Source organism: Cryptomeria japonica, unplaced genomic scaffold, assembly GCF_030272615.1.
Source record: "Cryptomeria japonica unplaced genomic scaffold, Sugi_1.0 HiC_scaffold_455, whole genome shotgun sequence".
NCBI lineage: Eukaryota > Viridiplantae > Streptophyta > Pinopsida > Cupressales > Cupressaceae > Cryptomeria > Cryptomeria japonica.
The window spans coordinates 15,790-29,328 of record NW_026729275.1 but is presented as its reverse complement, the minus strand read 5'-3'; the positions used below and the strand labels follow the sequence as shown (position 1 = coordinate 29,328).

Genomic DNA, 13,539 nt, shown 5'->3' with positions numbered 1-13,539 from the left:
ATGTACAACCACTATACTATATAGTAGAATGCATAGATGTGTATGAAAGGGATCCACAAATACACATGCATATTTCATTGGACTATATATACTATTAAAAATACACATGAGAAATATACTATTATAAGATTAGATGACATGAAATGTTCATATGAGAGAAAGAGGAAAGTATATATCAAGTAAACCAATAAGAGGTGTGAAAGTATAAACAATGTGGGATAGTATGTCTCTAAAAATTGAGGGAAGTAAAATTTATGAAGTAAATACACTTTTAAAGAAGAACACAAAATACTTGATGTATATTGATTCAAATACATGCCTTTAAATGGGTGGTGTATTTGATTAAACAAAATAAAAACCAAAAACTGTTAAATAACCATGATAATCAACCAAGAAACAATTAATAATGTAATAATATAACATGCCCCACTTATTATATTAATATGAACATGGGCGAAACATTGCAATAGTTGCACACAAACCTTCTTGATAATTTTATGAAGAATATTCACCTCTCCTCCTTGTTTACCCAAGATATTAGGTTGACTTCACCAACTAATTGTGTGACTATAGATCCTACAATAATTTGCACAACATGAAAGAAAATAAGTTGTCCCTAACATTCTTTCACAAAGAGACATAACTTTCTAGTAAAAGTCCACATCTCCTTTGAATGTGTCAAAAGACCTCCTCTAGTGATAGACATGAGAGAACAAATCTCCTCTTAGAGTCCACATCTCCTTTAAGTGTGTCATATCCCTCTTTTATTATCATGGAAATAATCCCTCCTTTAGCATACAAAACGTCAACCAAACATGAATACATTAAATGCACTCATAAAAATTTGTCTTTCCCTTCTTGAAGGGACACAAATAATTCCAAGCCTCCTCTTTTCTTTAGGGATACTAATATGAAAGGTGCTTCCCATGAAATAAATCATCCCTTAGTGAGAAGCTAGATCAAGATGATAGATGTCCTCCTCCCTCTATTTCCTCCAATATTTAGTTGGACCTTGATTTAATTTGTAAAGAATATAATCCTCATCAATATCATGGCATGGTCAATATTTTGTAGATGCATTGTCACAATATTGTTTTTCACCGTTAGTTTTAGTGATAGCTTTATCTTATTCAACTTACCAATGATGATATCTTTAGCCCATTGAATACAATTTGTTTAAAAATGACCACTTTTTAAAAAATAATAGCATTATTGTTGAAATTTTAGGCTTCTTCTTAATAACAAAGAATTTTTCTAATTAATTGAATTATTATTTTTAACTCATACTTTCTTCATCAATCAAAGATGACATCACAATTTTCAATCTAGGATTTATTTGTTTAATGTAAAAATAATATGATAAAAATTTGAAGACATACTACTTAGTAAGATTATTTTAGAATTATCATCACCGACTATAGAGTTTAAACTTGCAAGGTGATTGTAGGAAACAAAATATACTATGTTCAACAATATTATCTCCCTCTTTCATCTTCAAACTAAACTTCTATTTATTTATCAACATTTTAGCACTTGAAGCCTATAAACCAAATAAATAACTATGCCTCTCTTAGATTTTCTTTGATATCATTGTTATGTCAATATGATATAAATATCTATTAGATAAACTAAGATCAACAGATGCTATGACCCTACAATCTTTATCGATCCATTTTATTCTGATTATTAAAAGCGAGAGAGGGACCATACCCCTTAATATAACTAGGAGGAACTCACAAGCAGTGAGACAACCAAACACCCAAAAATGATGACACCATTTTTTTTTTAAAAATAGGGATTTTGACTAGAGCACCCAACTAACAAGAATAAGGGTCTCGAACCCTCAACAAGCTTTCATTCTTAGAACAAAGGGGTTCTGGAGAGCACCCCGAACATTAACCCAAACAAAAACCCTTACAATGATAGAATAGTCATGAAAACTAAAACCTAAAAACAAGTTTTAGAAGGCATCTTGCAACCTTAGAGGAACACCTAGCCATATCTGTAAAACATAAAACATACTCAAATGGACTAGCCCAAAAATGCTTAGAGGCACCTCAATAAGCCACCTAATCACATAAGAACTTAGGAATAATATCTCAGAAAGGAAGAGAACCTAGGGAGAGGCCCTAGCAAAAACAACAGAGAAGCAAAGATCCCAAAACTTTTTGCAAGCAAGAGATCTAGAGAAAAAACCAAAAAGGCACAAGTGATAAGGGGGGAAAGGGGTAGAAGTAGAAGCCCTCAAAAATAAAAATAACCTTTTTTTTTCAAGAATCTAGCACTATAGAAAACACACAAAAAATAGAGCCCTTCTAGTAAGGTGCCCCCATAGTAACTAGCCTCACAAATCCCCAACATAAAAAGAAACCTTTATGAGCATTGCAACTTCAAGGCCCCCCTCTAAGGGTCATCAAAAGGAGTAGATAAATAGACACATTCAAAAACCAATCCAAACAAGAAAGGAGGACTAAGAGATAGACAAACAAAAGAAAGGAATAAGCTACCCATTTGAAGAAAATCGAAGCAGAAAAGGACACCACCCGCTATAGTATGAAATTCCCCCTCCATAGGACCACCAACACTGAACATAAGAGTTTGAAGCATCACACAAAAATGGAAGCCTAGCACTTACACCACAAAAAATAGGGCATACCCATAGTAGGCTGCCAAACTAAAAACACTCAATGCAACATAGCAACCTAAAGGACATAGTACACTGAGAAAGCCTCACAATCATAAGTCTTACCCACCCACAAATAGAGAGGAGATGCAGGAACTCACAAAATCTCAAGAAGCATAAGAGAGGGAAGAGAAAAACACTAGCATCTCGATCAAGCAAGCAAAAGAGAAGCGATAAAAATCCACAAAGGAATACAAACCTCTATAGCATTCCAATAATGCATCCCTCCAGTGAGAGTTGGGAATAAAAACTACAGGCAAGGCCAAGACTATGCAAGCGACTCGACCATTATCCATACAAGCCGCAAACCCCCAAGGAGTAGGGCAACTCACTACTAGGAAATAGTAGTTGAACAACTTAATGTATAGTAGAGTCCAACACCATACCAAAGCGTATTTGAGACAAGCAAAAGGAGAGATTAATGTCAAAAAACCATGAACCCTACATAGGGTGCACAACATGCTTGAGGTGATCAATAGTCTTGTAAGGAAGTAGAATGCCCAAGACAGGCCAAATAGAGGTCTTCCAGACAAATACACTTCAAAAGGAACTAGAGTACTAATAGGTCAGCACAACCTAACTTTCACCAAATAGATCACATACAAGAGGGTTTGCAATTGTCGCACACCAACAAAGGCCCCACAAAGGAGAAGGGGCAATACCCAGATGAAGATTCAGAGCATCGCACACCCCCATAGGAGGGAACATCACATGGGCGAGAAAAAGGAAGAACAAAGCGGGTCAGTGCAAGAAGCTAAGTCCACTTTTTGGCCAAAAAGTGGAAATGTTTTCCATAATTTTCTGATTTTGCCACATTTGAGCTAAAAATTTGAAGCACTTAGAGATTGAATCTTGGAAAATGTCATTAATAAAAAATATAGCCCTCTGAGTCTACTTTCCAAACATGTAATTTATTTTAGTACCCAAATAATAGAAATTGATTTTCAAAATGGATTTCTAAAAACCACTTTTTTAAAAATGCATGTTTTAGGACCATACCATGCACCTATAGGACACACACTTTTTGACACAAGTAATTTTTTTTTTCAAACCATTTTGGGAAATGATTCATAACACAATCAAGATTGAAGATCATATTTTTTTGTAATATTTTATTTTTTATTAATGTTTTATTGGCCCTAATTATTGTTTTAAAAACTTGATGTGTACGACCCACATTATTTCACCTAAACTTATCATTTTAAATTTATTTATTTTTCAATAGAAAATAATTTTGTGTAGATTGATGACATATAATTGTTTTTTTGAAAAAAAATTAAAACAAAAAAGTTGTTAAATAAACAAAATTAGTTGATATTTCAAGTTTATGGACTAGATTCAGTATAAATTAAATGAAAATAGAGAAAATAATTAAAATTTTAATAAAAAATTACATATTCAAAATCTACACAGTATAATATGAAATGGGTTTTATTTTCGTGAAAAAGAATATATAATAACATGCATGTAAAATATTGCAGAAGTCCTTATTTGTGCTTTCATTGATCGAAGTTCGAAGTTGCAGGTCCAAGTCTAAGCTCTGGGCATTACATGCCTATCCCAGACCTAAACCCGAGGCAAGAGGCAGGCTGTAGGGTCAACTTTCACAAAATGGGGGCCCATTTTATTTTTTTTCCATTATTTTTAATAACGGGCCTCCGTTTTCAAAAAAAAGGGGAAAAGTGTTTTTGAAAACTGGGGTCCATTTCTTTTACATAGCGGGCCCCCATTTTGCAAAGGAATGGGGGCTTGTTATTTTTTTCCTTGGGTCCCCGTTTCATTTTGCCTCAGTTGCTCGAAACTAAATGTGTCCCTGTTTAAAAAAATAGGGCCCCATTCACAACAATGTGTTTCCCAATACGCAGACTTCCCCCTAAGTGGGACTCATGTTCTTGCACTTACCCAAGCCCAATATAATAGAGTCAAGACCCAAGGGGAAACCAGCGCTTGCCTACAAACTAGTAGAAGAGAAAAACCCCACCAAGTAAAGGCAAAAACACCAAACACCAAAGCAACCCAATGAACCAACACAATTTGATAAGTCCAGTCACCAACACCAAGACCCTATATAGGAATAGGGTAGAATATAAGAACGCTAGGCCATCAACCTCTCTATCTCCATCCCCCTTTTCAGAGTCCTCTGCAACCTCATGAAACCTTAGCTCCATTTCGGCTCCAATGCTCTATGTATTTCTTTATCCATCCATTTTGTTACTTCATCTACATCTTGTGTTTTTTTAACAATTTCGCTTACAATATCCCTTAGATATTTCCAATTAAAATTAATTGTATCTATATTTTTCTTTTCAAAAAATCACACCCTTGAAATTTAGCAATTGGAACTAATTTTTCAATTTGAATAACCTTATTTCTCCAAAAGATCTAAATAACTTCAAAGGATTACACTCTTGATTTTTGAAAAAACCTTTATAAATTCTTATACCACACTATGGATCAATATATTTGTTGTAAAATAAATTCAAACATACCTTTATAAACATACCTCCCAATTTCCTTTCATCTAGTGAGATGAGTGTTGAGAAACTCTAAATATAAGTAAAATTTTACTTGTTCCCAAATTTAATTTTCTTATAATATCTATCTTTCAATTCTATCAAACCTTTTCAGATATAATTTTAAATTTATTTTACTTGATAGCTTACATCTATCCTAAAATAGAGGTTAACATTCATATCTTGGTGATATTTTCTTCGATTGAGCCATTAACCACTCAAAGATCAATCTTTACTAAATTTTAATTGCCATTCCTTTTCTGTTTGTTTTCATCCAAGTTAGCTAACTCAATATAACTTTTGACAAAATTAGATGCTAACTGTTGCACACAATATTATGTCTAGATCTCTACATCTATGGAATATGGTATATGATTGTCTTTGAGCTTGGCAATGATAGCTCTCAATACAAAGTTTTTTATAACTCAATGTCTTACAATATGAAGTTGTAATTGGATATGAAATTATTAAATGCGAGAACTAGGGCTAATGATGCAAAATTGAAAATAATCAACATGAGCATACAATTTAATAATTTAGATATGCAACATCAAGTATAGGTCAAGAAATGGAATGCAAAGAGGAATCTATGTCTTAAATGTAAAATAAAAAATACATATAATGGGGCTAGGCAACCTTGTTCCAAATGTGTTGGATGTATATATCAAAAATAGTTTAGGATCACGATGTCACTTTGAATATCTTACTAAAATTTCAATGAAAAAGTTTCAAACTTTGAGACTAGGTGACCTTGTCATACCTTTTTGACTTCTGTGAAATCTAGTCCTACATGTATTAATTTTGTTTTTTTGGATCTGTATATGTTCTCTCTAGAATATGTCACTTACACACATAGGAGGAATTTTTTTGTTGGGTTGATAGTGGTTTGCCTAGATCAAATCCTAGGTTTCGAATTAAATGCTTATGATAAATTGAAATAGAAAAAGATGGTATTATTTTATGGGGTAGATGCTAGATCTGAAATTGAAAATGCTTGATTGAAATGTTATACCTTTTTAAATTTCCCTTTCCTTGAAGTCTTGATGAAAAGGTTGATGTTGCCACATAAATTCATGAATGTTTTCATAAGAACGTGGTCATGGATGTCATCTTGAATTCTTGAAATTTAAATATTTGACCTCTCATTCAATACTCTAATGATGCTTGACTACTTTCTCACTTGAATTTGAATCTTCTCTTGAGGAATTCAATTGGAAACTTGTGGGAAGATGTTTAGAATGAGGTGATAAGAATTGATTTTATACCTATTGTAATGAAATGTGTAAAAAATTAAGAAGAAGGCCAACATAAAAAATTAATTCCCACTCAATATTTTTTTATCATTAAAGGATTCAAATATGGGTCCTTTTGATCTGATCAAAAACACCAAAGTGAGGCCCAAATGAATATGAAATTGTATGCATATATGATTTACGACACTACACTTCCCTATATCAATGTTTAATTAAATAGATAGAAATATTATTTAAGATAATCAAAACATCCCTTAGGTTTATTATTTTCTAGTTTGTTTAATGCCTATATCTCAAATAGAGAGTCACCAAAATTGAGTCAAATTTGATAATAATATTATTAAGGTTATATGATTTATTCAAATATAAGACAGGTAGTGCGTGAGCCTCTACTTTGTTTTTAGTTTCTTACTTTAATTTTTTTTTTTCACTTCGATCACCTTTCTTGAAGAATCCCAAATAACACGTAGCAGCGACCGTCTTGGGTTTATAACACATCTAGCAGCAAACGGTCTTGGGTTTCCTCAAATGCATCATCATAATTCAATTTTTATTTACTTGGTTGACCCATGATTCATGTTACTTGTGAGTGATCATATGAAGGATGTATAATAGAATAATAGGGCTCGATTCTATACGTAACTAGGATTAAAAATCTCGTGAATGGGAAAGAATAGTTATAGATAATTAATAGCATTAAAAATAATTTTTTTGTTTGTTTATTTTTAAATAATAATATTTTGAAGATAATTAGTATTATTAATAAGCAATCAATAATAATATTATTAAATAAATAATTAATAATAGTAATCAATTATTAATTAATAATTAATTATTATAGATATTGGACAATCAAGGAATATACTATTTCCTCATGTTACCAATTATGCTCAATCAATTGAACTAAAAAACTTTAAAAGGTGGCATTAGAAATAATAAAAATTAAAACTATAATCATATAATAGCTATTAAGTGAATAAGAGTAAATAAAATAACTGTAAAATAAATATACGAGCTATAAAATAGCTCTTTAGTGAATAAACTAGCTTATATACATACATACATACATACAAAGTAAATGGAGAGATATCAAGGCTTTAATGGTTTTTGTTAAATAAAAACTATATTATTTAAGTGGAATAAATAAAAAATTAAAGCCTCCATATCTATTGGCTTACTTTATGCATATAATTTAATATATATAAGTTAGTAGCATCCAGCGCTGCAACATGTAAGAAACAAAATTAATAAACATTTATTAATTTATCTCTAATAGTTTTTATTAATTCTTTAAAAAATATATATATAAAATAATATTTTAAATTTAATAAATCTAATTTTATTATTAAAAAAAATTATAAATTAAAATTTCATTAATTAATTTATTAAATTAAGTTTTTGTTTTTTTAATAGATTAATAACTGCAAAGTGGCAACACCCTTGTATTAATAAAAAAGTAAGAAAAACCCCTACAATTGCTCCAATAGAAAATACAAAAAAAAAGAAGCTAGCCACGCTGGCCGAGATGCTAAAAAGCTAGGAGAAAACAACCAGAGGAGAAAAATATCGATTGAACCAAAGACCTACAATCAACTAAACAACACATGAAAATGAACATGAAAATCAAGATTCTTACCAGGCAATCATTCCCCCAAGAGTTGCCTTCAACTATGTCACCATTGGTCGTAATACCAATGTCTTTTCTACCCAAAAGCCCTTCCTCCTAGATATAGGTTCTTCTCCAAGCAACCATGAAGCCGAGCAGTATACTGGCAATCTTGAAAAGGAACTCAATAGTTCAATCTTGAAAAGGAACTCAATAGTTCTGGACAATCATGCACCATTTCCCAAACTCATATAATAATTTTGGGGAAAGGGTAATATGAATTACATTAACAATGACTCAAACCTAATAAATAGATTTTATTATGTTAATGAATTACATTAACAAATTTTCTTTTGCAATCGTTTAGTTCTAGTTATTAATCCATATCATTCACTCAAGAACACAATTATTAAATCAAAACATATTATTTTTTACTTGAAAAGAGCAATGAACAAATAATACAATTACAAAGAAGACACAATGACAACTTTAAATGTCTTTGGTATTGGAGTTCATATGATTCAAAATGCACATCTTGAAGACAATTTAATGATATTATAAAAAATACTTCATAATCTGATTGGTATTTCCATGAGAGAACGCATTTACAATCTACACATTCTTTCCAAAACCTATTTTCAGCATCCTCTCTATTTTACCTCGCAATCTATTGCTGACACTTGTTCCCTTCCCTTTGTTTGATCTTCACAAATATTTCCCCTCTTTTAAATTCAACTTCCAATTTGCAAATTCTTTATTTTGTTTTCAACAAGATAACTTTTTCCTTTTCTTTCCCATGAAATATTTTTTCACATTAGAAGAAATATCATTTGACAATAATAATACCTTGAACTAATGTTTATACACAACATTTCATATTTGTGTATAACAATTTCCATGATTCAACCCACATGCCAACAACTGAATTTCCAGGTTGTCCCCACTTAGGACCTCTCATGGACACAATTTCACTCGAGTGAAAATATATGATTGCAACATAACGCTTGTACCTTTAATTCTCTTGTTAAATTATTTCAATGTTGCCTCAAGTAATTATCCTCCTTGAAATATTATTCACTTAAGTGAATTAAATTTCCTTTGCATTTGCATCTTGTCTTTTTAAATGTAAAAATATTTAGTCCATTTATATATCATTTTCACAAAGTTTTTAATTCCTTCCATTTACCATCTCCTATAAAATATTAAGTGAAACCATTTACTTTGTTGTTGCACTTTATTTTGCAATTAAATACTTTACTCCTCTTTCATAAAATAACTATTTTACTCTTTTTGATAATTATATGAAACCATTTTACATCTCGGTGAAAATATATATCCTATATTTCCCTTTTATGCTCATTGGTCAAAATGATATCTCCTTAAAAAAACAACATTCTATCATACACATTTTAAAAACCAACAATGAACACATCACTCTCCACAACTCCTCCAACTGTTACTACAACACAGAATCTAAATGTTTAACATTTTAGAGTGCATCAAGGAAAGCATTTAATGATTTCAAATCACATTTAATGATAGACAGATCACAGTGCCCCTGCAACAATAAGAGATATCTTTAGACACAAATGCCAAGTAAGCACAAACCCCTCTATCACATTTCCTTGTTCCTTTGAAACTTTCATCAAATGAAACCAACACGTGTATTTTATACCCTTATAGCATATGTGTATTTTGTAAAATGAAACCAACACACATTGAAAACCTTCAAGCCCAAACATACTCAACTTTCAACACTCGGTATTAATCTACAAACAAAAACCATAAATAATACTCCAAAGGCTTGTTCCCACACCTGATTTCAAAAACCATAAATAATAAGCCATCAAGCACATTACTTTGAGCCTGAGAAATCAACAAAAATAGAAGGAAAACGCATTAAGTAGCGCTAAAAAAGCAGAAAACTTTTTCTGTAAAATGCCCTTCGTTTTACCAAATAATTCAAATTCTTCTTTACATTAATAGAGTAAATTGTCTTGATAGGATATAAGAAAATCGGGGGAATTGCAAGCCACTCCAAAATCCATTTATAATACTGTTTCTAGAGAGGAGACATCTCAACTCGCAAAATTCTTTCAATTTTACGGGCTAAAGACTTCTCAGCATCTTTGATGACTGTTCGGAGAATATGAGGCCATAGTTCTTTTTGTAAATTAGCGATTGCATTCTCAACCACCCAGCTCAAGTTCTTGTATCTCCCCATAAATTCATCCTTATTGCTGAATTTTTCTTGATCTAGGAAATGGAGTAGAGCCCACTAGGTACTTTATTATACACATGCCCAAGAGAAACACCGACGATAAAAGAGAAAAAATGGAATGCGCCTGTTCTATCCCACCCCTTATCGTTCCTGGCAATGCTCTCTTCTCTATAAGAATCACTCCGTTACAAGTAGCACCTTCAGTATGCAAACATGGTGTTTAAAACAAGGCTAATCAGAGAACAAGATCGCTGGGTAGAAGAAAGCCATCAAATACAAAACCCTAACTTCTTCCTGCTATCCTGTGCCCATTCGTCACCAAACCCTAATTTCCTTGTGGAATAGTGAGGAATATATAGCTTTGGTGAGATTTTTAATTTTAATTTGTTTACCTTATTCTCCACGAGCCAAACAAGTTAATCAACAAATACGAACTTATGTTTCACAATGCAATTTCATGCCTTTGGGAATAAAATAAAAAAATGCATAAAAATAAATTTTTATTGAAGATATAAAGTCATTAGCAAATCAAATATCATTGTACATTTTATTATTTAAATTATAAGATGATTTAAATAATAAACACTTATTTAAAATCAAATTAATTGATTTTATAATGCCATGACTTATGCTTGGTTCCCTTATAAACTTAGCTGAAAAAAAATGTTTTCAAACAAAGATAAAAGTAATATTTTATAGGATACATCTTTTATGTTCACTTATTTGTATACACTATTTCTCTAATGTGCTTATACAAAGTCAAATGAAATAAAATATAGTTATACTTGAGAAGGTCTGTTTATTTATAAGTTTGCATTATTGGAGCAATGCTCCTTTACTTATTTTCAAATTCTTTGATCCCTCATACTGGCCTCCTTGATGATGCTAGGGAGATCATAACCAATCTATGGAAAGATACTATATTTTTTATTTTTGTAGCACTCAACCCTAACAAAAAAAAAATGTTGTAATCATTGGCCCTAGCCTTCACAACTATATTTTTTCTCTTCCCATCAGCATGATGACGTGTGCTCAATAATATTTTGACGATACTCGTATATAACATTATGTGCTCATTGACAACCAATCTTAAGCCACACACACTAAGCAACAAATTAAAGCCTAAAGGTTGTTAGTCAACTCTAAGTGTTTAACACTTTTAAGCATAGAAGTGTATTCTTAGTGTGACAACATACATTAAGCAACATATTAAGCCTAGAAGATGTCAGTCAACTCTGAGTATTTAACACTTTTAAGCCTAGAAATATAAGCTTAGTGTGTGTGATTTAAGCCATTCCCTCATTGACTTGAAGTTAGTTGGTAGTAGTGTTACTTCCATTGAAGCTTTAGGGAAATGTAGTTGATTCTAATCCTACTTCCATTCAAACTTTGGGGAAATGTAATGATAAGGACTCCCCTCCTTCTACAATTGTTTTAGCTATTTAATTTTCTTACAATTGAATTATTTTTATATTGTGTTATTAAATCTAAATAATAAATTAAGCAAAATCATTATTAAAATAAATAAAACAATAATAATAGCACTATATACTATTATTAACGAACTCCAACAATAAAATTAACCCAAAAGTCGCACACATTAAAATATTGCAAGGGGAGGCTTTAAAATAGGAACCAGATGTTCCCCATTCAATACATTATACAAATACATTTCCTTTCGAAATTCTCATCTTTGAAAACTTTTTTACAGTTCGATTATTTCAATAGTAGTATTTAATTTCATGGAGAATAAAATGGCGGCGAATACAGTGACATTCAGGCTGTTGAGAGATGAGGAAGTGTATGAAGATTTCGAAGTGGAAAAAGTGGTTGCAATGGAATCAGAGGTCGTAAAGAATTTTATAGAGAAAGACACAGGAATGGAGCCTCTAAGGTTTCCTATTCCTTGTCGTAACATCAAAAGCGGCAAAGTGCTGGAGATGGTATTAGACTACTGTAAATTCCATGCTCATGCACTATACCAGAATAATGAATTCGCTGAAAAGGCTCTTTCTGCGGATAAAAATCAGGTGACCTTCTGCCACATTCTTTTGGCTGCGAATTTTCTAGAAATCGAAGATCTTTTTTGTTTGTTATTGAAGGCAGGGGCAGATTTATTGAAAGACAAAAGTGTGGAAGAATTGCGCCAGATATTTAAGATAGAGAATGATTTCAGTGAACAGGAAGAGGAGGCAATCATGCAAGAGACGAAGTGGACCTACGCATAATTATATTCCCATTTGGCTCGATTTTTTTCCAAATATATATGATCTTCTAGCTAGTTATTCTAGGGAATCGTTTAGTTCATTGACATTATATGTTTTTTGAAAACATGTCATGTGATATATAAGCATTTATTGTTTTAATATACTTTTCTTCTTGTTGAATGCAGTATAGCTTTTTATTGCGTATATCTCTCCTGCGTATCTTTTGTAATACTATTTTAAACAATAATTATTATTCAACTAAATTTAATCTCCATCAAAACTTGACCTTGATAGGTTAAAATATATCTTTGTTGTTTGGGGAGCAGGACGGTAGATGTCAGAACCTAATCCGAAATATCAAAGTCTACTCCTGCTGCACAATTACGCCTCTAAAACAATATTGAAATTTAAACCATCCGCTCCCGCATCTGAATAACATCCTTTTAACAAATTGTCGAACATACGCTACAAACAAGGCATTCCATGAGACCTCATTTTACTTTGAGACATTTTGTCAAACAATGATCGCAAATACTTACCTTATCTCATAATCCAATTGACCTATCCTTGTTCATTCAAACTGCTCCCTACCATCTATATAGCACTGCATTTTACATTGCTATATACCGAGGCAGTTATAATTTTGTTTACTAATAAAATTGCATATGCGAAGAATGCCCAGGAAATTTAGTTAGTTACGCAGTTTTATATTGCGGCTCATTTCATGCTGTTTGTGATTTGTTGTGGTATTTTTCCCAAAGGCTATTTCGATGGAATAAGAGGATTTTATGTGATAAATCTTCCTTCTTGTTATTCAAACTTTTTGTTATATCAGTTGGACAACTAGATGTTGCATGAGATCTATTTGAATAATGTGTTATGGAACAGATTTGTGAATGTGGTTCAGTTTTTGATACAGAACCCATGTGATGATGTTTCATGTACATTTTATGAGATCTTTGTATCTATGATTGATCCCTATGTTCTAGGAACATGATAGGAGGAGTGGCTTCCAAGTGGGTGTTGAGGCCCAAAGTGGCTACCAAGAGATCTCAT

General features: G+C 31.7%; 1 protein-coding gene across 1 annotated transcript; it reads left to right on the top strand.

The window, feature by feature from the left end:
- The first annotated feature begins 12,030 nt into the window (after positions 1–12,030).
- Positions 12,031–12,504, top strand: LOC131035434 (SKP1-like protein 14). Its single transcript, XM_057967130.2, has one exon. It carries the CDS (start codon positions 12,031–12,033, stop codon positions 12,502–12,504), a length of 474 nt encoding a protein of 157 aa, XP_057823113.2.
- Positions 12,505–13,539: the final 1,035 nt, after the last annotated feature.

What these genes read in the sequence shown, in the direction of transcription:
- LOC131035434 (XM_057967130.2), top strand. Translation starts at nt 12,031, where the DNA reads ATGGCGGCGAATACAGTGACATTCAGGCTGTTGAGAGATGAGGAAGTG.